The sequence below is a fragment of the Bubalus bubalis genome, chromosome 14 (genome assembly GCF_019923935.1).
Source record: "Bubalus bubalis isolate 160015118507 breed Murrah chromosome 14, NDDB_SH_1, whole genome shotgun sequence".
Taxonomy (NCBI): Eukaryota; Metazoa; Chordata; class Mammalia; order Artiodactyla; family Bovidae; genus Bubalus; species Bubalus bubalis.
The window spans coordinates 13526292-13553628 of record NC_059170.1 but is presented as its reverse complement, the minus strand read 5'-3'; the positions used below and the strand labels follow the sequence as shown (position 1 = coordinate 13553628).

The 27337-nt window shown below is 44.8% G+C and overlaps 1 protein-coding gene across 10 annotated transcripts in view; it reads right to left on the bottom strand.

The window, feature by feature from the left end:
* The window catches only part of CHD6 (chromodomain helicase DNA binding protein 6), a 201717-nt gene that overhangs the window by 122199 nt on the left and 52181 nt on the right, over nt 1-27337 (bottom strand). For 9 of the 10 annotated variants that reach the window (XM_044927646.2, XM_025263458.3, XM_044927647.2 and 6 more), the window contains 2 exons: nt 24560-24616; nt 9697-10217 (listed from right to left, as the gene is read on the bottom strand). In XM_044927646.2, coding sequence (XP_044783581.2) covers nt 9697-10217; nt 24560-24592 — 554 coding nt within the window. In that variant the 5' untranslated portion in view covers nt 24593-24616. Of the gene's footprint in view, nt 1-9696; nt 10218-18517; nt 18697-24559; nt 24617-27337 lie in introns of those variants that run through there. The other variant, XM_044927645.2, reaches the window with a different exon arrangement.

Sequence of the window (27337 nt, the reverse complement as noted above, 5' to 3'; positions counted from 1 at the left end):
CAGATACCTCTCTCACTCCAAATACATTCTTGCCTCTAGTTCTTTATTCATCAACATTAAGCAACCGCTACCCACATCCTAAAGCTGATCAGCTTAGATCTTATATATCTCCCCTATTCCTTTCTCTGCTCAAAATTTTTGATGAATGAGTATGAGCAACCATGTTTTAAATTTTCATTCATTCTTTTTGTTTTCTGACTATGTCTTTTTCCTGATTACACATTTCTTGTTTTGCAGACATGGTATTGATCATCTTGGATATGAGGACACTAATTTGAAATCTTTATGGCTTCTTTGCCTTGAACTGTTTTTTCTGAGGACAGCTGTCCTGGTCAGTCAGTCCTCTTCTTCCTGCTGCTCTACTGCTTCTCCTTATGGTCTGCGGATCTCTGGCGGCCGATTAATATTTAGTGTGAAGGAGGCTGATAACACAGGGGCTGGTGAGGCTCCCTGCTGCCGAGTTAAGTCACTTGCTCCAGCAAGCCTCACCCTGGAATGGGAGGCCTGACCTGGGACTCTGCATACACAAGGGGCTGCCCCTCTCTCCCCCTTTAAGGGTTTGGGCAGGGAAAGGCAAAGAAGCCTGTGCCCACTTCTTGTGGATGTCAGCCTGCCCAACTGGAGCCTAGACCCTCTTCCAGAACAAGCTGCTCAGCATCTTTAGAATAACTGTCTGACTTCAGCCTGGAGCTGCCAGATCATGCAGCCGCTCTGCAGACGGTCCCCGACCTGCCACCTCCAGCCCCGGCCCCTCTCCAGGGCTGCCGGGGCCACCATCAGGGGGAAGTACTTCCGCCTCTGCTGCAGACACGGCTCCTGCATGTGCTCTGAGCGGGGACGTCCTCCACAGCATTCACCCATCAATACTTGACCAGGGGCCCCCCACATCTGGAACTTCGTAACACCTCCCATCTTTGAAGAATTTATTCCCTTCTGTTCTTCCTGTCATTTCATTAAGTGAAAATCTGGTGAAGAAGGGAAAATAACAGCATGCTTGATCTACCATTTTAAAACTGGAAACCCCCCAAACATCACATTGCTGTAAGTCTTTTCTATTAATTCCTTTAATAACTGGCTCAGTTGCTTTAATAACACAGTACTCTTTCAAGGGACTCCCTAGATCAGAACTGAAACACTTTTTTTTTTGGGCTTGTGGGATCTCAGTTCCCTCACTGGGGACTGAACTGAGGCCATGGAAGTGAAAGCACAGAATTCTAACCACCATGCCACCAGGGAACTCCCTGAAATACTCTTAATTCTCTAAATCCTTTCAGCTATTCTGTATATTAGGTTCTTTCACTTGTTTATATTTTTGCCTGTTTTGGGAACACCTGCCAGGCTGTTTCTCTAACTTGTGAAAGTCCCTCGATGGCAAGGCTCAGAGATACCTCTGAGGCATCTTCCTTCCTCCACTGTCCCATTCCCAACAGAAGTGCTCATTAACTAAGCAAGGTACGCAGGAGGTAATACATACATACTGGATAAATAAAGGAGCAGGTATTCATCTAGCATTACTGTTTAGAAACTGTTTCCTTATGGACCGAGTAAAGGTTTCCTATACCCCAGACCCTAATTCAGAAAGCTCTGAGGGGACTTCTCTGGTGGTCCAGTGGTTAAGAATCCACCTGTCATTGCAGGGGCAACAGGTTCGATCCCTGGTCCAGGAACTAAGATGTCATGAGCTGTGGAGCCACGAAGCCCACGCCCCACAACATCTGAGCCCACGTGCTTCAACTAGTAGGCCCACACCCCCTGGAGCCCACGCTCTGCAACAAGAGAAGCCACCGCAGTGAGAAGCCCGTGCACTGCAGCTGGAGAGCAGGCCCTGCTTGTCACAACTAGAGAAAGCCCGTGCGCAGAAACGAAGACCCAGTGCAGCCCAATTAATTAATTTTAAAAATTATATATAAAAAGAAAATCCTAAGAATTACAGAATAAGAACTCCAGGAGCTCTTACAAATATAGGAACAGAGATTTAATCCAAAGCTTCAGAGGTGGGTCTCTGACATTATCATTTAGTTTTCTTCCCTACTTAACAGAAAGCCCAGTAGCTTCTAAGCAGAGGTTCTCTACTCAGAACTCATTTATGTCTTTATATTTGCTTCTTTCTCCTAATAAAATGATCAGAATGTTAAAACAAGTCTCCCAACAGAAAGAATCCTGTCAATGGACTCTCATGACCTAAGTTCAGCCTCCATAAAGATCTGCACTCTAAACAAAGACAGGTGATTCACCTTCGAGCAGTGAGGCAGAGCTGACCTGGTTGAATTTTATTACCCCTCCTGCTTCATAGTTCTTAGCTGACTCACAGCTCAAACAGTTACATAAGCAAAAGGTTTGGGGCTTACCTTTTTTGAAGCGAGCATCAAAGAAAAAAAATCAGAAAACATAAAATCTTTCTCCTAGGATGTTATCAAATTTATTGGATTTGGGATAAAAATCTGCTGTGGGTTGACAGATCCAAACAAATGGGGGTAAAAAGCTGAGCACAGAAATTGGGGCTAATCAGAGTATTCATTTCTTTTCATTTTGGCTTTTTCATTCCTAGCAGATATCACATAACCCTTCACTTACGCCAGCACACGGATTCATTTCTTGACTTTTGAGAGACAATATAAACCAGCCCCAGCTCTGACATATGTGGAAATTCCAAAACGTATATGCTCTGCCCTCAACCAGCAACATGGACACCGACACTCAAGACCCTGGCTTACAAATGCAACCTCCCTCTCTGTCAAAGCGCTTGGCTCCTGGTTTGCAAGAGTAACTCAAAGAGCCATAAAGCTACCCCTCAGATTTTCCCTGGATATTGAGCAGGGCCCGATGGCTTCGTACACACTGGAACCGCTCGTCTTTCCTGCTCACCAAGCCGCGCTTTAATGCCATGAATCTGACTTTTACTCAAGGCCGTTTTCAAGAAAGAAAGACAAAATTCATAGGCACTCAGAAGCGTTTGGAGAAGGCAATGGCACCCCACTCCAGTACTCTTGCCTGGAAAATCCCATGGATGGAGGAGCCTGGTGGGCCGCAGTCCATGGGGTCACTAAGGGTCGGACAAGACTCAACAACTTCACTTTCACTTTTCACTTTCCTGCATTGGAGAAGGCAATGGCAACCCACTCCAGTGTTCTTGCCTGGAGAATCCCAGGGACGGGGGAACCTGGTGGGCTGCCGTCTATGGGGTCGCACAGAGTCGGACACGACTGAAGCAACTTAGCAGCAGCAGAAGCAGAAGTGTTTGACGCAAAAAAACCACTGAGGACAGTATCCATTACATCACGTGATGCTGCCCAGGGAGAAATTTCTTTCTCAACTGGTAAAAATCTGACCTGCCTGACGAGCTGGCCTGGTGCTTTTCTAATCTCAAAGCATTTTCCCAAAGCCCTTATCAACATTACCTGACCCCGCAAACCTGCCTACCCCTAGGTCCCACGCTGCAGCTGTCGGGGCCATGGTGTCCATGTATGCACAGGTTTGTGTGTGTGTTTCTAAGAGTATTAGTTATCTCTGGGTGTCTGTGTCTCTGGGTGTCTTCTGTGAGAATGCCAGTGGCCCCATTCTCCTTAGGAAAGGTACTATAATTTTAAGAAAAGCAAACTGTACTGGTGAAATTTAAATTTCAGAGTCAGGGAAATGACAGAGAACCTAAATCAGCTTCCTGGAGGAGCTTTCCTGCTTAAGTTTTATATAATAAAGGAGTGAACTGGGCTCACGCTCCAGGGTAACTTGCAGGTAAAGGGAGAGGGTAGTTTTTGTTTTTTAAAGGCTCCTGCTACCTGAGTTGTTTTTATCCCCTAAGTAATAAGTGAATATTAGTCACTATTAATTATCATCCTTGAAAAGGAAAATTCACTAGACCCTATCATCTGTTAAGGAGAGAAACTGTGTTCAATTAGCTGCTGCCTCAAATGCAAAGAGAAACAGAACAGGAAAAGGTTGGGGTCATCTTTGTCCCTGAGAGGATCCTATCGAGTGTGCGAACTGAAATTCTGTAGGAGAGGGGCTGTCTCCTACAGATATAAACCAGTTTCTCTGACACTAGGCTCTCCCCACTTTTATCCATTGCCATCTTCCCTAGCAAGGCGAAAAGAGGTGCAAAGCTACAGAGAACAAAGTGGATTTTGTGGTCAGGGGAGCCTGGTGCCAAATCCTGACAGTGCTGCCCATTAGTTTGGCATCTTGGACAAGTTACCTTGAAGTTTTCATTCCTAAAATAATAAAATTTATGGGATTAAAATATTTAATCACAACTACCTACTGTTATTTAACAATGGGAATGACTGTACAGTAACTTGTATGGCTCCTGTTTTTGGGAGAAGAGCTCTAACCATTTGTTCTAAGAACACAATTTTATTATATATATATTTAATACTTTAAAATAATATATAAACTACACAAACACACACATACCCCCTTCTACGTGTCCAACAACCTGACAAACCTCCCTGCTGACAACCTCGGCTGCACGTCAAGGCTGTGTACTGCACCCTGCTTATTTAACTTCTATGCAGAGCGCATCATGAGAAATGCTGGGCTGGGTGAAGCACAAGCTGGAATCTAGACTGGTGAGAGAGGTATCAATAACCTCAGATATGCAGATGACAACACCCTTACGGCAGAAAGCGAAGAGGAACTAAAGAGCCTCTTGATGGAAGTGAAAGAGGAGTGAAAAAGTTGGCTTAAAACTCAACATTCAGAAAACTAATTCATGGCATCTGGTCCCATCACTACATGGCAAATAGATGGGGAAACAGTGACAGACTTTATTTTTGGGAGCTCCCAAATCACTGCAGATGGTGACTGCAGCCATGAAATTAAAAGATGCTTATTCCTTGGAAGAAAAGTTATGACCAACATAGACAGCATATTAAAAAGCAGAGACATTACCTTGCCAACAAAGGTCCGTCTAGTCAAAGCTATGATTTTTCCAGTAGTCATGTATGGATGTGAGAATTGGACTATGAAGAAAGCTGAGAGCTGAAGAATTGATTATTTTGAACTGTGGTGTTGGAGAAGACTCTTGAGGGTCCCTTGGACTGCAAGGAGATCCAACCAGTCCATCCTAAAGGAAATCAGTCCTGAATATTCATTGGAAGGACTGACGCTGAAGCTGAAATTCCAATGCCTTGGCCATCTGATGCAAAGAACATTGGAAAAGACCCTCATGCTGGGAAAGATTGAGGGCAGGAGAAGAAGGGGATGACAGAGGATGAGATGGTTAGATGGCATCACTGCCTCAATGGACATGAGTTTGAGTAAACTCTGGGAGTTGGTGATGGACAGGGAGGCCTAGTGTGCTGAGGTCTATGGGGTCACAAAGAGTCAGACAGGACTAAGCAACTGAACTGAACTGACAACCTCGGGGACACAGAAGACACAAAGCATGGTGGTCCTGACCTTGGGCACTTCACTTCTATTGAGGAGACAAATACATACATGAAAAGCCCGCGTTATGACTAAGAGACAGCCTACAGCAGAGGTTAGTGTACAGGACTGGGAGTCAGGACGTCTGAGTCTATGACACACCCTTGCAAACAAGTCACTTCTCTGTGGGTCTCTGTTTCCCTGGTCGCAATGCGGCAGGGCTGCACTAGATGTCTTTTATTCAAGGTCCAAAACTCTTGATTTGTGATGCCAGTGAGGCCCCGAGAGCTGTGGGATGGGATGCTCTAGCACCAGGTGTGGGTGTTCTGTGCAGGAACTGGGTGGGATGTGAGCTCAGAGCTGAAGAATGGGAAGGACTTTGGGATACTGAGAGGGGGACCAAGGGCATAATGTTGAAGAGTGATCCCGAGGCGGAAGGAACCAAGTACCTCATTTAAGGCCTGAGGAGGACTTCCCTGGTGGTCCCGTGGTTAAGAATCCACCCGCCAATGCAGGGGACACAGGTTCCATCCCTGGCCCGAGAAAACTCCACATGCCTCAGTGTCGAGGCCCGCACACCACAACTACCGAGCTGGTGCGCTGCAGTCCTGCAGCCACTGAAGCCACTGCAATGAGAAGCCCCAAACGCAACAAAGGGTGGCCCACTCGCCAAAAGCCGAGAAAGCCCGTGCGCAGTGATGAAGATCCAGCGCAGTCAGAAATAAATAAAATTTAAAAAATTTCATAAAGGCCTAATGAGGTCAATCTAGCTGGAAAGGTCTGTTGTCAGAGACCAGCCGGCAAGGAGAGGTCAGACCTCAAAGGGTTTGTGGAACAGAAAAAGGAGCCTGATTCTGTGCTGGAGGCAGAGGGAACAATCAGAAGTGTCTGAGTAGGTGTAACTGTTAGAGGGAATCCCACTTCCCTGTCCCCATGTCTTCAGGCTTCCCTGTTCCCGAGGAGGGCACGATACTGGAAACATACTTTATCCCTTCTATAATTCCTCTCACTTGCCTGACCTTCTCTGATGGGGACCTACGGGACTGGAGAGACTGAGAGGAGGAATAAAGCATCCATGGCCCAGGGGCCTCCCTCTGCAGGGCCGTGCCTGCAGTGCTGGTGGGTGAACTCGACCGAGGGCGTAACAGGAAGCCCGATTCTGGCCGCAAGCCATGCAAGTGTTTCAAGTCGGCCCATCAGTCGTAGAGCTGCTAACTCCACCTCCATCTCTGTGGACCGGTTCCCAGATGATCTGGAATGGAGAGAGGGAAGAGGGGGCTTGACTGACCACCACCACCAGCTACAAACATAAAAAATGAGGTAACAGCGGGGCTTCAGAAAGATGAGCTAGGCGGCAGCTGGCAAGATGGACTGAAGGAAGAAAAGACCGGAAGCCCTTAAATCAGCTGCGAAGCTCCTCCAACAATCCAAACGTCCCTTGAATCATCTGTAACTGAGGAGTGCGATCCAGGGGCTAATCAATAAAGGCTCAAATCAAAACATGTACTTAAGCCAATCTGCCAGAGTAAATCAAAGAACACAAAACATATGACTTAATTATCAACATTTTTTTTTAATCAATTAATGTCCTTTCAGAACTAGAGCTGCCTCTGCTGACTAGTGGAGTCGTGAGTTAAAGGAGCCGAAGCAGCTTTATAAATATAAAAAAGACAGAAAGGCTCAACAGTCCCGAACCGGACCTGGGCTGCATGGAGGAGTTCCGTGATATCCACTGGTCAATCTTCCACTGCTCCCGTACCAAGGGAGGTGGAAAGCCTTGTGGATCTTATGTACATTTCTAAAGGGATAACCAGCCCAACTTGTCAGCATTTTCTCAGAAGGTGTCTCCTGGATTTCTAAACCTCAAGAGCATCTGCTGTTTTCTCAGTTAGCAAACTCACAAGCACTTATCCAACTCATGTATATTTTATATAGCCTCATTAGATAAAAATCAATTCCCTTAACATTGCTATGCATACATCTGACACCCAACCTTGCTTTGTCTTCCCTGATGGTTCAGTGGTAAACAATCCTCCAGCAACGTAGGAGATGCAGGTTTGATCCCTGGGTCGGGAAGATTCCCCGGAGGAGGAAATGGCAACCCACTCCAGTATTCTGGCCTAGGAAATCCCACGGACAGAAGAGCCTGGCAGACTTATGGTTCAAAGAGTCCCAAAGAGTCGGACATGACTTAGCACACAACTTGCTTTGTGAAATGCCTCCCCCTCATTGCCCCAAATGGAATCTATGACAATGTCTATATACTTGTCACCTTGTCTCACAAAAAGTAAACATGAATTCCTTTAAGAAGAAGTTGATAAAATTACAAGCACCAGAGACCAGTGACTAAAGTGAGCCCGATACCTCTGACTTTCTATTACCTTCTAAACACAAACCAAACTCCTTATTAGAGCTCTCAGACCCTCCCCCTGATGGCCTTAATTCTAAAACATCACCCTGGAGGATTCTTTGCTGCTTCCTCTAATAACCAAACTCAGTCACACCACTAACTCATGTCTGAGTCTCCCTCTTCACAAGTAGCTACCCTGCAGAACCATTTCAGCTTCTCCAAAATAATTTGGAAGTTACTGGCAGAAGATAGAAACTCAACTTGGACACCCACCCCCACAAGCCACTCCACCCACATCAGAGATGAGCCTGTGTGCACTAGGTTCACTGAGAAAGTGGCTCAATGGACTTCTGAGGTGGCTCAGTGGTAAAAAATCCACCTGCCGATGCAGGAGACTCGGGTTTGATCCCAGGATTGGGAAGATTCCTTGGAGGAGGAAATGGCAACCCATTCTAGTATTCTTGCCTGGGAAATCCCATGGACAGAGGAACATGACAGGCCGCAGTCCACGAGGTCGCAAAGGGTCAGACATAACTGTGCACACACACAAGTTGCTCGTTAGTCAGACTCCTGATTTTACTGACTTCTCTTGACCTTCTGAGGAGGTTAGTTTATGTCCATTTGCTGTGAACTACATTCCTGGGATCCCACCCAAGCCTCTGTGATAAACAAAAGGTAAAATCCCCTGCCAGGCAGAAGAGAGTGCATATTATAAGGCAGCTTTAACTTGGATTAGACAATTACCCATCTGGTCCCAACAGACTGTCCTTCTGAAAATGAACCGAACCATAAAATAAATTCTGAGTTGTGGTACAAGGCATTCTAAAATGCTTTCTCTCTTTAAAACTAATGTCCTCTCTGCCTGACCCTGTACAGGACTGATGCCCCCATTAGCTTACATCCTGTTAGCAACTGAATCAATTTCTGCACCTTTAATGGGTGCTCCCCATCTATACTCTGCCTCAGCATTTAGAACTTAAATTCCCCTTAAATATAGAGGAGTTTTGTATGACCTCAGAAAGTTTAAATATTTTCCACCAAGAATTTAGAAAGAGAACAAAAGACATCACATTTGCATGCACGTGTGCTCAGTCGCTCAATCGTGTCCGACTCTTTGTGACTCCAGGGACTGCAGCCCACCAGGCTCCTCTGTCCATGGGATTCTCCAGGCAAGAATGCTGGAATGGGTTGCCATGCCCTCCTCTAGGAGATCTTCCTGACCCAGGAATCAAAGTCATGTCTCCTGCACTGCAGGAGGATTCTTTACCCAGTGAGCCCCCTGGAAAGCACACTTTTGTACAGCGATGACAAATATTTAGCTCCCTGAATAAAGAGTATGTTTGGATCCTGACAGGATCTCTAGCCAGGGCCCCCTGCGGTCACCTCCAGCAGCCATTGTGTCCCCACGCCCTCTTTTCTCTAGACGGGTCTCTACATGGGTCACTGTGGTCTGTCTCCTCTGGTCTCCCTGACTCACCATTTTCGGAACACCTGCTGACATGTCAGGCACAGCGTTAGATGCCAAATGAGAGACACGGACCAGGGAGGCGCCAGCACTAGACGGCTCGCAGCTAGGGGGTCTAGGCAGTCCTCTGTCTAGAGCTCTGCACACACCCCTGGCTCTCCCAGACCCCCAGCACCGACCCTGGGTCTGTGCACGCCTCACCCCTGACAGCTGCCCCTCTGCTGTCTACATGGCTGCTGCTCCCCGAATCACTGCCCACCCCATACACATCTGTGACGTCCCTTCCCCAACACCCTGCGTGTGCTCACATACTTTAATTCTTCTTAATCCAAAAGGAATGGCAAGAAATGGCAGGCACAGTATTAATTAAGGCTATCTTTCTCTCCTCAGGAGGTGAGGAGGTGGGTTTACTTTGGTTCAAAGTGGGGAAGCTCTGTCCAGGGGCTAGAGCCTGGCCATGGCCAGCTGAGCCATGGACACAGAGCCCAGGGCCGGGGGCGGGAAGAAGGGGACGCACCTGGCCTTCCTGGACTTCGTCCTGGCTGCAGCGTCGGGGCCGCCCCTCTTCTCTTTGGCCTCCCTGGGGCCTGAGGCCTCGCGCGGCTTCCGCGTCTTCTTGGCACCGTCCTTCTGCTTGGGCTCCCTGGGCTCCTTGGCCTTCCTGGGCTCCTTGGCCTTCCTGGGCTCCTTCAGCTCTCTGGGCTCGCGCTTCCTCTTTGGCTTAGGCTCCCTGTCCTTGCTTCCCTTTGCTGCCCCTTCGTGCTCCCCTGGATCCTTTTTCTTGCGTTTCTTCTTCACGCCCGTGCCTCCTCCGCCACTGTCCTCCATACCGTTATGGGACGCCGTTTTCCTGGGGAAAAGGGGCCCGGCCTCCTCTTCAACGTCGTACAGCTCCTTCGGGGCTGGACAGTGACTGGCAACATCTTCGATTTTCTCCTCCTGGTCAGTGCTGTGGTCAAATGGGGAGGGGGATGTGTAGTCAAAATTGACAGAGGCATCAGACATTGGGGAGTGATTCGGAACTTTTAGACTTGACAACTGCAAGAGAGAGAGAGAGAGAGACAAGCATGTTATTCTTCCGATGCAAGCTTCACACAAACAGTGACGTCAACTGTGAATGCATGGATCTGTTCGGCATCTCCTGAGTGCCTAAAACGTGGCAGTTCCTCCTCTGCTTGGCCACGGGTGTAGAGCGGCAAACAGGATGCTTTATTGAAAACATTTGCCTCTGCTTGTGTGGAGCAAGGTCCTGGTGGACCAAGCTGGTGTTAGTATATTATGTAGGAAATGTGTATGCAAAGATCTGAAGGCTTTCCATGTTTTACAGAAATCTGAAACACCTTTTTCAGCTCCAAGTCTAGAACCGGCAACAATGGTCTCCAACAAAATACCTATAGATGCCACTGTGCTTATTCGCTCAGTTGTGTCTGACTCTTTGTGACCCTATGGACTGAAACCCGCCAGGCTCCTCTATCCATGGAGATTCTCCAGGCCAGAATACTGGAGTGGGTTGCCATGCCCTCCTCCAGGGGATCTTCCCAACCCAGGGATCAAACCCAGGTCTCCCACACTGCAGGCAGATTCTTTACCGTCTGAGCCACCAGGGAAGCCATAGAAGCCACTAGCGGACGCAAATCCTGGGCACACTGCTCCAACCCAGAGTGGCATTTATCATGCTAATACACAAAGTTACTGGCCACGTGTGCTCCTGGATAAAGCTGATGTCAGCAGGGTGATAAGGATATAGGGTCAAGCTCAATGTGTGAGATTTATTTCCCCCAGTCTTCGCTCTCACGTATCATCAAGCAGCATCAACATTCAGCTGGTCTGATTTTCGAACAAGAACATCTGGTCACTCAAAACTGCACCTTTTCTTTTTAACTAAAAACAGTGTTCTGTATGATCATCTAACCTTGTCACCAGACTCAGCACCAGATAACCTGTGAAAGTCGCACAGTCACGTCCAACTCTTTGTGACCCCATGGACTATACAGTCCATGTAATTCTCCAGGCCAGAATACTGGAGTGAGTAACCTTTCCCTTCTCCAGACAATCTTCCCAATGCAGGGATCGAACCCAGGTCTCCGGCACTGCAGGCGGATTCTTTACCAGCTGAGCCACAAGGGAGTAGCCTATCCCTTCTCCAGGGGATCTTCCAGACCCAGGAATCAAACCCAGGTCTCCCGCATTGCAGGCAGATTCTGACCCACCAGGGAAGCCCGCCAAAGATAACCTTTGGCCACTCACAAAAAAGCCAATAACTGTACAGGAGCATGCTTTACTGTAACAGATGCCTTTAGAAAGTAAGTGTCACAGGTGCTGAAGGCAGCCCTAAAAAGGACATTTCAAAGCTGATTTGCTGCTGCTGCTGCTAAGTTGCATCAGTCGTGTCCGACTCTGTGCGACCCCATAGATGGTAGCCCATCAGGCTCTGCCATCCCTGGGATTCTCCAGGCAAGAACACTGGAGTGGGTTGCCATTGCCTTCTCCATTGTGTGAAAGTGAAAGTGAAACTGAAGTCGTTCAGTTGCATCCGACTCGGAGCGACCCCATGGACTGCAGCCTACCAGGCTCCTCCATCCATAGGATTTTCCAGGCAAGAGTACTGGAGTGGCTTGCCATTGCCTTCTCCGAAAGCTGATTTGGAGCACTGCCAAATAAACGTGCAGCCTCCTAACACCTAACACCACTTTTAAGGAAACATCCCTTTGGAAGCAGAAGTTATGTCTCATATTTTCAGGTGTGGTGTCACAGAGAACATCTGTCATTTCATAACCACGCTAAGGTTGCCAGTAATCTGACAATAACATGGGTGCTAGTTTCAGGAAATAAAGAAGTAACTTACGGAGGACCTGGAAGAGACAAGCAGGCTTTCTAGGATGGTTACAGTCACCATTGGATGATGGCTTAGCATCGGCCGCATTTGTGAGCCGCCTGCTCTCTTAACAGGAGGCCTGGCCTGTGCTGAAGGGTGTAGACGCTTGCCAGGTGGTGCGGTTTCCCTCTGGCCTTCTGGTCACCCCGTCTCTGCTCAGACTTCCTGGCCCACCCTGGGAGTGACGGGGTGCAAAGCCCAGCTGCTTATTTCCCTTTCGTTCTTCCCAGCTCCCTTTCTTAGCTTGATATGCCCAAACACAACACTGAGAATCCCAGGAGATGATGATGAAAGCAAAGGAGGATTCTTCTGGATTTTTATCATAAACACAGTTCAGGGTCATAAACAAGCCTAAATCCAGAGGGAACTGGTCATTCTGGCAGGACTCACTACTTGGGGGGTGAGGCTGGGGGGACAATTCAGTGTGACTACCTCACTGCTGATTCAGTACTTAAGATGGTTTAGGAAAAAGAAGAGCTAAGTAAACTTCAAAGAAATTTAAATCAATCAACTGTAAGAAAGTGATTTAGATGGTAAATTTTATGTGTTTTCCACCACAATAAAAAGACAAAAAAAAAAGTAGGGAGGGAGGAAGAAAGAGAAGAAAAGGGAGAAAGAGAAAGAAAGAAAAGACAGCAAGAAACTCAACAGTAGGGTAACACACCCAGTTAAGGCTGGGATCCTGTGAGCACCTTACCATCCCTGGGATGTTACTATATTCTGTGCCTGGGACACTCAGCCTTCGGGGAACAAGCTTTTGCTTAGCACGCAAGGGTGGACACACTGAAAAAGGCAGAGACACACAGGTGTTTATTCAAAGAGACTTTAAAAGACAACACGCTGAAGACCTAATTCTACCAAGGCAGTTCTCTGAAGCTCAAAGTGAGACCCTCTCCTCAGTTCATACCTCATGTTAAGGTCTCTCTTTCGGGGGCTCTTCAGCAAGCTGAGCAGGTAGCTCAGGCAGGTGTGGTGGTACCTAGGTATTTAATCATTAGGCAGTAACAGTAACAGCAGCCAGAACTACTGAACACACATCAAATGGAGATACTCAGAACTACGCAAAGCATGTTTCATGACATCGCCAATCTTTTTCAACAACCCTGCAGGCTTATTAGCACAATGATGTCTATTTTGTATAAGGGGAAAGGGAGGATTACTAATTGATGCTAAGTATTGTGCCCAAGGCCATATAACTAATGACCAAATGAGCCTGGATTGGAACTCTCTAGCCAAAAGCTAATGTTAGTTTCATTGAGCATCTGATGACACCCCAGGGAAGCAGACCACCAGACAAGCATTAATTACACTTGGTCAGAAACCCTAAATGTGACGGTGTACTCAATTGCTTTGGGAGAAGATCAGGTTCTTTATAAAACTAAAACATACTTACCTGATGTCCTAGCAATCCCATTCCCAGGAATCCTACAGTTGTCTAGTCCACCTCTCACTTTACAGATAAAATAATCTGTCTTGAGATTTAGAGTTGTTGTTTAGTTGCTAAGTCTGTGTCCGACTCTTTTGTGACCCCATGGACTATAGCCCTCCAGACTCCTTTGTCCATGGGATTTCAAAGGCAAGAATACTGGAGTGGGTTGCCATTTCCTCCTCCAGGAGATCTTCCCAACCCAAGAACTGAACCTGTGTCTCCTGCACTGGCAGGCGAATTCTTACTAATTCTTTCCAAGCTACCAGAGAGAAAAGGCAGTTTGTCAAGATATATTCCTAGGAAGTGGCACAGCTGGGACATCCTGGAGGGAGAAGGGAAACCCAAGCAAGACATGAGCACAATCAACCAGTGTTTAAAAGGCGGAAGTATCCCAAAAGGCAGGTATTAGTAAGCAAAAATATAAAATTTTAATCTTGCAAGTCAATAATTCCTCAGAAAAAAAATTTTTTTTTTCAAGAGACCTTGTTGGGAGCTTGGAAAAGATATCTGCTGGGGATTAAAAATACAAGACAAAAAATATTTCTTCCATGTATCTCAAGGTCAGCTGGGGGGTGGGGAGGGGAGGGAGGCAAAAGAGTTTAAATGGAAGTCTCTGTTTCAGCTTCCACCAAGAAGGGCACTAAATTACCCCTTTTGAAAATGGCCTTAAAAGGGACAGACGGCAGATGACCGACCACAGGAACAGTATCGTTTTATATTACACTGACAGCTTAACCAGATCCACGCACCCAGGGGCGCCAGGAGGAAGCTGAGAGATGGACAAAACACGTATCAGTGTTAACTCCTAAACCACACTGATAGTAATCAAACATATTTCTTGGGCTCAAAATGAACAATCTACAATATTCCTGGGAAAGACACTTAAAAGATGTGAATCTAGATAAACAGGTTCCCAGACAGACATCCAAGGACAAATCTGGGTTGTTCCCCTGAAGAATCACGCAAGTCCTTGAAAGTCAAAACAGACTCTAAGAAAATCATCCATGCTACACAATGGAGAGACCTGGAAAAAACTGTGCTAAGTGAAAGAAGTCAGGCACCTTGAAGACCATATATGGTCTCATTTCACTATGCCCAACACAGGCAAGTCCATAGAGACATAAAGGAAGGTATATGGAGTTGCCAGGGGTTGAGGAAAGAAAAAAGCAGTGTCTGCGATACGCTTAAGGTTCTTTTGGGGGTGATGAAAATGTTCTAGAATCAGATAATGCTGATCTTTACACAATCCTGTGAATAGACTAAAACCACTGAATTACATGTTTTAAATATGGAATTTATAGAATGTGAATTATATCTCACTTAAAAAAAATTCAATATAAGAATATACTGACAAGGGTCCTCTCTCTTATGTTGCTAACAGGAGTATCAGTTTGTTGTTTTTTTTTTTGGCTGCAACACATAGCATGTGGGATCTTAGTTTCCTGACCAGGGACTGAACCCATGCTCCCTTACAGTGGAAGCATGGAGTCTTAACCACTGCATCACCAAGGAAGTCCCCAGTGTTAACTAGTGAAAGCCTTTTTGCAGGGGAGAGTAGCAAAAACACTAAAATTTTAATCATGGATATGCTTTTAAGTGAGCAATTTCTCTTTGAGAACATAAACTAAGGGAAACATTTAGAAACTCCAAAGTTTATATGTAAGAACACCTGATACAGAATTGTTTTTTAACAGAGTAAAAATAAATATCCTATTTAAAAGTAAACACAGGGAACTCCCTGGTAGTCCAGTGGTTGGAACTCAACGCTTTCACTGCCGGACTGCTTGGGTTCAGTCCCTGGTATGGGATCAAGACCTCACACACCACGCAGCATGGCCAAATAAATAAACAGAACATAAATATCTTATTTGTCAATCTTTAGGAAAATGCTTAAATTAATAGCACATCTACATAGAATAACACTACACAGCCATTATTAAACAAAGTTTTAGCTGACATTTAAAAATTTAAAGTTTTAAAGTTTAAAAGTTAAAGTTTTTTAGCTGACATTTAAAGTTTTAGCTGACGACATGTGGGAAAATAAAAACATATATATATATATATATATATAATCTAATTTTTTAAAATAAGACATCACCACTAGCTTTTTAAAATAAATTTTAGGATACATACCATCATTAAGTTTGGGAGATAAGACTTTGGGGAAGTTTCACTTCTTTTCCCCAAAACTTTCTCAAAGTTATTACCTGTTTGTCTTTAATTGTTTCCCATGATTAGAAGCTTTATAAGACAGTGACTTTGTGGTGTTCCCCAACATTTTTGTGGCTTATAGTAAAACTCAGTCATGTGGTTATTGGGTGAAATGAGTATTTTCAATTTGAGAAAAAGAAAAAAGTCTACAAAATTGTACATGAAAGCAAAAATGACAATACCCGTGTACAGAAGAAAGAAGAAAATAAAATGTTAACAGTCATTTGAGGCTGTGTAAATTTTTTTTCTTTTTTAATACATAGACATCTAGATTTTCAATAATGAGAATAATACTTTCATGATATTTGTCACAGATAAACTTATCACATGGATGTTTAGCAGAAAAATTTTAAAGACTTGAATGATAAACAGGAAAAACTGTTTGCCAGACAATTCATGCTCCTCCAAGTCATCAGGCTTCAGGAATCCAAGGGAGACTACGAGAGGTGCCAGCTCACAATGACATCTGACTGGGTGCAGAGCACGGTGCCCTCTTCACTGGGGCCAGGCAGGCCCCCGCACACCCTTCACCCAAAAGCGCTTCCTCCAGCTTCCGCCCGGCGGTGAGCGGCCCCATGGGGCCCTGCTGCCAGTCTGCTTCAGGGCCGCCCACACTCACCAGGGAGAGGAAAGTGTTCTGTGTGGTGCTGTTTAGCCGACTCTTTTGCAACCCCATGGACTGCAGTGTACCAGGCTCCTCCATCCACAGGATTTTCCAGGCAAGAATACTGGAGTGGGTTGCCATTTCCTTCTCCAGGAGATCTTCCCCACCCAGGGATAGAACCCACGTCCCCTGCACTGGCAGGTAGGAGTCTTTGCCACTGAGCCCCAGGGAAGCCCATGCTCTATGTGCAGACTTACTTAATCTAAAGAAATCAGTTAAATATAAAATTAAGCAGAAAAGCTTAACTAAGTTTGAGACCTGTCTTTTTTAAGTCCAAATAACAAAAATTAAAATACAAAATAAGAAGCAATCGCTCTTATTAACAAGTTGGGTCTGTGGGCATTTCAGGTGGCAAACCTACTTCCCAATTAAAATTAGAATTGTCTTATATTTTTGCCTTCTCTTTCATCTGAAAGAGTATTTCTCATAGTCACCTGACTGTGGAATACAGTAAAGACAGAAAACCCCACATATCCTTGCCTTTTTATACTGCAGTTGCACTGGGACGCTCATCATTCAGCACAAAGATTTGTGCTGAGATGGCAAGACTCATCTGAGGAGGGAGAATGTCAGTGTATGTGTGTGTGAGTGTGTGTGTGTCCCCTCTGTGTTGAGTTTTTTCCCTGCATTCAGCATATTCATCTGAGGAGACAGAGCATCAGAGAAACAGAGTGAGTGAGCAGGTGTGTGTGTGTCACAGAGAGAGACAGAGAGAGAGAAAGTGTGTGTGTATGTCCCCTCTGTGTTCCTTGAGTTTTACCCCTGCATTCAGCATGTTCAATCCTTCTGCACCTAAGAGTTCTGTGCTCTGGGCGGTAAAGCAGCCATTTCAGTCCTGTGTCTCTTCTCCCACAGTCACAGCTGGTTAGCGCCAGGGGAAGAGTTCACTTTCAGGGATCTAAGGTGGAAACCTTAGGTATGTAAGGTAGACGCAGGTGTCCAGGAGGCTCTTGGATATACTTTTCAAGGGATATGTCCAGAAGAGTACATTGGACTGCCCAGGAAGAATGGGTCAAGAGAGAAGAGGGAACAGGGCCTAACCCGAGCAACACCAATGCTTACGGTTCCCAGAGCGGGAGGAACCTACGCACCGTGTGGGAAGGAGCATCATCAGGCCAGTGACGTAGCGGGAAAAGGGCAAGAAAGTGCGGCGTCACAGATACCTGAGGATGAGCCTATTTTAGGACAGAATGCTCACAGGTGTCAAATGCTGCTGAGGAGCAGGGAAGCTAAGAACTGAAGAGTGATCATCACATCTGGTGATGTCATTTCTACAAAACACATCCACCCCAAAACCCTTGAACCTGTCATTCCTGGTCCCCATCTCTATTTCCACATTAAAACAGGGTACAGGGTGGTATTGGGTTTTCATCTTACAATGTTCCAGGAATCTTAGAAAGTCAATATCTCTAAATATATCTTTAGGCGAAGTCAACCTAAACCTTGTCAATTCCAGGCAGTAACCAAAATGGGGCGGGGGAACAGGCAGATTATCAAATTTAGATGCTAAGAAGAAAAGAGCAAGAGAGAGGGAAATTATTTGATAAGTGCCTGTTTGTTAACAAGTGTTGTTTCTAGAAACTACGAGTTTTATTTTCAAACAACTATGGCCCTAATGGAAAAACCAAAAGTTCAAAGTGATTCAATTCTCTAAATCTGTCAAAGAGGAATGATGTTTGCTTCATCCAAGGCTAGGGGAGGCCTCTTCTAGAATGTTTTTGTGGCATCTTCTAAACTAAGTAGGTCAACAAATACAGAAAAATAAGACTAATTTCCTTCCTTTTCCTTCCTGGCCCACCTGGAATTTCACTGTAGGCTTGGGCTACCAGGGCCTCTGAGCCCAGAACTTCAGCAAACCCTGGCCAACAGCACTGCCACATACCAAAGCCCAGAAAGACCAGGGCCTAGAGTCAGGAATACTGCATGTGTGGACGGGAATGGTGCTTTTCATATACCCTAGTCACAGCTACTGAGTATTCAGCACTGTTTTGATATCTGAAGGACAAAATAGACACCAGCAATGATCATAATACCTGATTTTACTAAGGACTGAGTATTCTTGAACAGATTATGTCTCTAAACAGCTCTACGAGGAAGTATATTATGGTTCCAACTACAACTTCATTTTCTAGAGAAGCTCAGAGAGGTTAATAACTCACCCAAAGTCACACAGCTCGTGAGCAGTAGACTTGCCATTTGAGATCAGATTTGATGCTTGATTTTAAGAGCCACTGCTCTTGACTCCTTCACGATGCTGCCTCAGGCTCTGGATACACCAAACTTAGAATCAGAATTAGCAAGACTGTCTAAGCACCTCAGCCTTCCCTGGTGGCTCAGATGGTAAAGCATCTGACTACAATGCGGAAGACCCAGGTTCAATCCCTGGGTTGGGAAGATCCTCTGGAGAAGGAAATGGCACCCCACTCCAGTACTCTTGCCTGGAAAATCCCATGGACAGAGGAGCATGGTAGGCTACAGTCCATGGGGTCACAAAGAGTCGGACACGACTGAGCGACTTCACTTTCACTTTCTCAGCTCCTCTACTTTATCTCCATCATCCACTGCCCAGCACCACTGTATCTCCCTAACCTTTCCCCAGAAAACCGTTAACTCTTTCCTCTTTTATCCATCTCTTTACAAATCCATTTGTTTCCCAGAATAGAATGGGAGAATACATGAAGAATCAATCAATCTAGCAGAACGTTGAAGATTAAATAAGTGACCTCAGACTTTTCAAAACTACCCAGAAGGACCCCAAGATAAGGGTTGGCGGCTACCAGAAGACCTGCAACCACCATCCTAAGGATGTATCTTGTTAGCACTGGGTACTGTATTTCCTTTTCCCTCTGCAAATGAGAACTTTTGATCTTTGGTCACTAAGTGTTATATAGTTTCTCCAAACTTCCAAAATTTCTCCAAAACTGTATCAGTGGTAAAAGGATGAGCTAATTAAGAAACCAGACAGTGAGTTAGTGAGAAGACTATAAACCGCACCAACAGTGGGAAGAAGTTCACTGCTGTTACTTCTGCTTCCCCTCATAATGCTCAGAATACCAGCTTTGGGCCAGTTTTTCCCGAGAGTGTATCCCAGTTAAACAGGGGAAGGCAATTCTCTGCAGCTATATCGACACTTGTCAAACGTCACAGATCCTAGATCTCTCGTCACCACTTTGATGTTGGCCCAAGGCCTCGTTACCAGAGCTCCCCAGACTCCTCTGGCCAGGAGGGGAGATGAGGCAATGCTATTTGCTGTTGAAACGTGGTAGTCTTTATTCCAGGGTTTCCTACATGTAAATAGATTCAGTGTCACTTATTCGTAGAATTTAAAACTCAGCAGCTTATTTCTGTTTTTAAAACATTCCTTTGTGTCTGTCTCAGCTAGTGACATACTGAGTGACATCAGTAACATGAGCTGAAAGAACCACTATGTAATATATAATTATATATTTTAATTAAAAATTGTATCTGTTTAAAATACTTTTTTTTTTGGTACCAACAGATAAATACCATACATGGTAAACCCTAGGATTCTAGTGAGGATGGACCTCGGAGGCTATCTAGCCCAGGCTCCCATCTCCTGGCCTCTGACACCCAAGCAAACGGCTCTCTAGCGTCTCCAGGGGCAGGGAGCTTACTGCCCACAAGGCACAGGACACGGCTGAGCAGCTCAACTTCTCAGGATGGTCTTCTTCAGCTGGAGCTATCCCCTGCCCACCTGTAACTCTCCACATGTGTCCATACTCATCCTCAGATGAGACAGATAGATACAGTTAACCTCCTCTCCACAAGATCCTTCTCAATCTTCCCTTCTTCAGGCTCTATCATCTTAGTCTCACCTATCATACCTCACGCAGTCAGTGTTCCTGTATAGTCACTTTGCTCTGACCTCTCAAGTATATGTTTCAGAGCACAAAATGAATTAGGGCAGTAACAAAAGTGAAAATATGCTAAGGTATGTCAAAAGATCAGTTTGCAAGCCTGTGGATTGCTTTGGTGGGAAGGTTTTTTTTATTTTCATGCTTGGCAGCATCTTGCAGTTCAGGCATCCGTATGGCTTCTCACCAGTACCTAGAAGAGAAGCAGCAGCAACTGCTCCACTTAATTAACTTTCTTCTCTACCCCACCTAACTTTTAAGTAAGAACCCGCACTATCCATCAACACTGACTATGAGGTCTAAATGAAAACCCATCTCACTGAGGCTACATAATAGCCAGCTGACATATTAAAGGTCTTAATGTGACTTTGAAAATTCATGTTGGAATAATTTTGATAAAGAACGTTTTTTTGTTTTGTTTTGGCCACCTGATGTGAAGAACTGACTCACTGGAAAGACCCTGATGCTGGGGAAGATTGATGGCAGGAGGAGAAGGGGACGACAGAGGATGAGAAGGTTGGATGGCATCACAGACTTGACGGACATGAGACTGAGCAAGCTCCGGGAGCTGGTGACAGACAAGGAAACTTGGCATGCTGCAGTCCACAGGGTCGCAAAGACTGAGCGACTGAACTGAACTGTTTTTTACTGACATGAAAGCTTACTTTAAATAGTGTTTAAAAAATTAAATATGCAGATTGTTTTATAAAAGAATTATAAATCTGCCCATGTATCATAAATGACAATAGTTTAAGGGTTTGGGGTTCTCTTCAAGTAATATGTTCTTTTGAACAGCAGCATAATATTCCACTGGCCCTGGCTATGATGTAAACACAGACCTACTTCACAGATACTGCAGGATCAGTTCCAGACCACCACATAAAACAAGTATCATAGTGAAGTGAATCACACAGAGTTTTTGGCTTCCTAGTGCATATAAAAGTTATGTTAACAGTATATTGAAGTCTATTAAAATAATATGCAATAGCATAATTTCTAAAAAAGAACAATCTACATACCTTAATTTAAAAACATTTTATTGCTAAAAAAAATGCTAACCATCATCTGAGCCTTCAGCAAGTCATATTCTTTTTGCTGATAAAGGGTCTTGCCTTGATGTTGATGCTGCTGACTGATCGGGGTGGCTGGGGCAGTTTACTAATATAAGGCAACAGTGAGGCTTACCACGTCGATGGAGTCTTCCTGTCACAGTCTTCTGTGCATGCAGTGCTGTCTGGCAGTGTTTTACCCACAGTTCAACTTTTAAAAATGGAATCAATTCTCTCAAGCCCTGCTGCTGTTTTATCAACTAAGTTCGTGCAATATTCTAAATCCTCTGTTGCCATTTCAACAATCGTCAAACCTTCTTCACCAGGACCAGTTTCCATCTCAAGAAATCACTTTCTTTGCTCATCATAAGAAGCAACTCCTCATTTATTCAGTTTTATTGTGAGATTGCAGCAATTCAGTCCCATCTTCAGGCTCCACTTCTAGTTCTCCACCAGTTATAGTTATTTCCTCCACTGAAGTCTTGAACCCCTCAAAGTCACCCATGAAGGTTGGAATCAACTTCTCCTAAATCCCTGTTAAGGTTGACATTTTGACCTCTTCCTGTGAATCACAAATGTTCGTCACAGCATCTAGAATGGTGAATCCTTTCCAGAAGGCTTTCAATTTGCTTTGTCCAGATCCATCAGAGGAATCACTATCAATGGCAGCTATGGCCTTACAAAATACATGTCCTAAATAGTAAGATTTGAAAGTCAAATTACTTCTTGAAGCAAAGGCTGCAGAATGGATGCTGTGTTAGCAGACATGAAAACACCATTAATCTCGCCGTACAACTCCATCAGAGCTCTTGAGTGACCATGGGTGTTGTCAACGAGCAGTCATTTTTTTCTGAGCAGCAGGACTCAACAATAAACGATGCTGTAAACACGTGCTATCACCCAGGCTACGTAATTTTCGTTTAGAGACTACAGGCAGAGGAGATTTAGCTCAATTTTTAAGGGCCCTTGTAGTTTCAGGATGGCACATGAGCACTGGTTCAACTTCAAGTCACCAGCTGAATTAGCCCCTAACAAGAGAGTTGGCCTGTCTTTTGAAGCTCTGAAGACAGGCGCTGACTTCTCCTCTCTAGCAACGAAAGTCCTAAATGGCATCTTCTTCCAATGAAGGCTGTTTTGTCTAAACTGAAAATCTGTTGTGTAGCGTAGTTACCTTCACGGATCACATGAGCTAGATCTTCTGCATAACTTGCTGTAACTTCTACATCTGCACTTGCTGCTTCACCTTGCATTCGTATTTATGGCGATGGCTTCTCTCCTTAAACCTCGTGAGCCAACCTCTGCTAGCTTTATACTTTTCTTGGGCACTTGCCTCACCTCTGTCAGCCTTCACAGAATTGAAGAGTTAGGGCTTTGCTGTGGATGAGGCTCTGACTCAGGGGAATGCTGTGGTTTGCTTGACCTTCCACCTAGACCACTAAAACTTCCTCCACATCAGCTATAAGCCTGCTGTGCGCTCTCATCATTGATATGTTCACTGGAATGGCACCTTTAATTTCCTTCAAGAACTCTTCCTTTACATTCACAACTTGGCTAACTTAAGCACAAGAGGCCTTGATTTTAGCCTGTCTCTACTTCCCATGTGCCTTCTTCACTAAACTTAATCACCTTTAGCTTTTGATTGAAAATGAAAGCCAAGCAACTCTTCCTTTCACCCGAACACCTAGAGGCCATTGTAGGGTTATTACGTGGCCTAATTTCCATATTGCTGTGTCTTGAGGAACGGCTGTTTCTTGGGCTCAGAAGCCAGAGGAGAAGGTGAACGGCGGAGGAACAGCCAGTCAGTGGAGCAGTGAGCACGCACACATTTATCCATGAAGTTCAGTCTCACAGGGGTGCAGTTCCTGGCACCCCAAAACCATTACAACAGTAACACCAAAGATCACGGATCTCAGATCACCGTAACAAATAAAATAGCAATGAAAAGGTCTGAAATATTGACAGAATTACCAAAAGGTGACACCAAGACGTGAAGTGAGCAAATGTTATTGGGAAAATGGCCCTGTTAGACTTGCTCAAGGCAGGGGTGCCACAAACCTTCCATTAAAAAAAAAAAAAAAAGTAGTATCTGTGACAGTAAAATGAAGCCTTCCTGTAGTCCCCTTTTTAATGAACACGTAAGTTCTTTTCCATTTTTGCTCTTATAAACAAAGCAGCCACGAAGCTGTACATGCAGTTTTGCACACTTGTCTGAGTACATCCATAGCACAGAAAATTCTGGCAGATGGAACTGCATGTTCTGCAGTGTTTGTCTGCTAACTTTTGACTCTAAAGAGCTAAGACAGGAAGAAATCAGGAGTGTAGACAGCCTTTAGACAGCAGATGAGTCAATTATTTCCTAGAACAGGCTGTTTTAGTTTGGTTTCACAAGGACCTATCTGCTGGAGACAGAATAGAGGGTCGTCCTTGGAACCATATCCCTAGACCACCCTGTATTCGACTACTGAGTGCTCTGTAGAAGCAGAGAGGGAAGTAGCTGGTCCCACTCAACCTCTGTGCACGGGTTCCAGCTGAAGAGCAGAGACTCAGACCTCCCCAGTTACCAGGTTGTCATCAATTCTGTACAAGGAAAACCAGCCCAATTCCAGGAGATCAAGGCTGGTCCCCTCATCTCACCTCCCTGGGCCTCACTGGTTTAGGTCTCTGGGTTGCTCTGAATAGGGAACCACCTGGAACACAGAACTATAATACCAACTGAGGAAAAAGATCTTAGCAGGATGGGTCACACGGGCCAAATGTTTTATCAACTCTCCTCCCCTCCAGGAAACCAAACTGTGCCGAATAGTTGAGAGGTTCACTATTTTCTGCAGGAGAAAACTTCCGCAGATCGTGATAAATAGGAGGTCTGTGAGAGAATGCTTTCAGTTTAATTGAACATCGAAAATAATAAATATGTAAACTATAAAGAAGTGAGCACTTCTCTCTTTATAAAAACTTGGTAAGCTATTCCTGGGGGCGGGAGAGGGGGGGAAACATTTCTTTTTCACATAACTAATTTTGAGTCGTATTCTGATTTACAGTCTTCATTACACTTATTCCTATATGGAGCTGACCTGAGCACAGTACAAATCTATATATTAAGTCCTTCAGGACAGAGCTCTCAGTTAACCATGCGGAGAATGAAAAACACAGGAATCAGGGCAACCACCAGAGGCTGAGAGAGAAGCCACAACCACCAGCATCTCCTCTTGTTTAAAAAGAAAAGCAAAGCACCAATGTGAGCTGGATTCACTCACTTAAAAGACAGGTGATCTCTTACCTGCTTCTCTTTCTTCTGTATTTTCATTATCATCTATTAAAGGCAATTATTTTATTTCTGTAAAACATAAAAAAGGCAAGAATTATGTTAAAATCCACAATAAAACATTTCAGATTATCTCAAGATTAGCTGTGGCCCATGAAGAAAACAGAGAATGGAGGATTACTTCCCCAGAACATTTACGATTAGCAATCTTCCAGCCTGACACTCCTGAGAGCCCTGTGCACTGGCCTAAGCCTACCTACTCCTATCCTGAACCCTCATTTTTTGCTCTAGATGCAGCAGAGTCAAAAAAATACTGTCTTCGTAGATAAAACAAGCTATAAGAGATGCTGGCGCATTAAATCACAAAGGGAACTAAAAGAGGAACCGAAAGTGATGCCGTGAGTATATCTGGGGGGTGTGGAGGGGTGGAGAGGGGCTAGAACTAATAAGCAAAGCCCTCATTTTGCCGGGGAAGAAAATTAGTAAATAATATCTATAACTGATATATCAGGAAATAGAAATATGCACAATAAAAAAGAGTTAAAGGACTTCCCTGGCGGTCCAAAGGCTAAGACTCCATGCTTCCAGTGCAGGGGGCCTGGGTTCGACTCCTAGTCAGGGAACTAGACTCCATGTGCCACAATTAAAACCCAGTGCAGCCAAATAAATAAATAAATAAATATTTTTAAAAGAGAAAGAGCTGAAAGAGTTAAAACTGGTTTTTCCGAAGGAGAGAAGAGCTGGTATGAGACAAGACAGGGCACTCTTGCACTTTATCATATGCTGTCCTACATTACTTGATGTTTCAAACCATGTGCATTTTAAACTGACAAAATAAATTCTATTTCAATATCCTATAATTTTTTCCTAATGATTTTATCATACCTATTCCCATCATTTCCTAATGATTTTATTATACCCGTTATTATTATACCCATTCCCAGGCTCCAAGCACAAAGCCCATGATGCCACTGAGCTTCTCATAGATGTCTTCTGAGCAGCACAGCCACTGGCTTGAGAGGTCTAGAAGTGCTCTGGGGCATCCAAGGGACAGAAGGACCTCTGTTCTAGGAAACCCAAATGGAGGGCTGCCTGAATCACCCACTCTCACCTCCCCCAAAGACAAACAATGGAAAGATCATAGTATATATATCTTGGCTTCCGGTTCTAGTCTGGATGTAGACACCAATTCATATTCATTGTTTACCTTGATTTCCTGGACATCCCACAGAGCTAGGAACCCATCCCAGAGGCGCACGATTATCCTTATGATACACTTATTTCTCACATGCAAGTGAATGCGGTATGTGCAGGCGTCAAAGAGAACTTTTAGATTAATCCAAGGCAGTCTCACCTAAGTGGGCTCATGGTGTGTTTGATGCAACTGAGGAAAATGAAGGCCTTGGGATTTCAATCATCCGTGGGAACCACAATTACAGTTTAAAGTCTGTCAATTTAGGGTTTTCTTTTCCTCCAAGAGTCAGAAGCATTTCCTATTCAAAGGAGCATAACATGTTACCAGGATACTGCTGCTTGCAAAGAGCACAGCATCCATGGAAGCAACAAGTGGCAAAGTGGGCACAGGCAGGCCCTAGACAAGGGGGAAAGAGAGGGCGGCAGAGAAGAACTGGCCAAGCCAGGAAAAGGGAAAACCAAGTCAGTAAATAGTGCTTTGAAGGGTCAGTGTGAGGACTAACATCTGATGAAACAACGAACTTTCCTCAAGAAAACCATAATTCCTGAGAAACGGCAAGGTAAGGGCTCTGAAATCAGGGCAGTTCAGAGAATCTTACCCTCTGGACTTCAATACAGTGGAGCTGACTCTAGGTCAACTATGTTAGCACAAAAGTCCACCTCCTTTATCTTTCAATTTTGAGTTATCAGATCCCAGAAAACTAACATTCTCAACCATCACAAACTGCCACAAATTCTGAAATGAAGAAGGAAGTTTGTGAAATAAACTCTAGCCAATAAAAAGGGATATTATAAATAACCAGACATGTAACTCAACTAAAATTCTACCCAACAAAATGAAATCAACTGCTTACAAAATGCAGAAAAAGTCTAGTGCCAAGAAAAATCACCTTCAGTTCAGTTCAGTCGCTCAGTCGTGTCCTACTCTTTGCGACCCCATGAATTACAGCACGCCAGGCCTCCCTGTCCATCACCAACTCCCGGAGTTCACTCAGACTCATGTCCATCAAGTCAGTGATGCCATCCAGCCATCTCATCTTCTGTCGTCCCCTTCTCCTCCTGCCCCCAATCCCTCCCAGCATCAGAGTCTTTTCCAATGAGTCAACTCTTCCCATGAGGTGGCCAAAGTACTGGAGTTTCAGCTTTAGCATCATTCCTTCCAAAGAAATCCCAGGGCTGATCTCCTTCAGAATGGCCTGGTTGGATCTCCTTGCAGTCCAGGGGACTCTCAAGAGTCTTCTCCAACACCACAGTTCAAAAGCATCAATTCTTCGGCGCTAAGCTTTCTTCACAGTCCAACTCTCACATTCATACATGACCACAGGAAAAACCATAGCCTTGACCAGACGGACCTTTGTTGGCAAAGTAATGTCTCTGCTTTTGAATATGCTATCTAGGTTGGTCATAACCTTCCTTCCAAGGAGTAAGCGTCTTTTAATTTCATGGCTGCAGTCACCATCTGCAGTGATTTGGGAGCCCCCAAAAATAAAGTCTGACACTGTGTCCACTGTTTCCCCATCTATTTCCCATGAAGTGATGGGACCAGACGCCATGATCTTCGTTTCCTGAATGTTGAGCTTTAAGCCAATTTTTTCACTC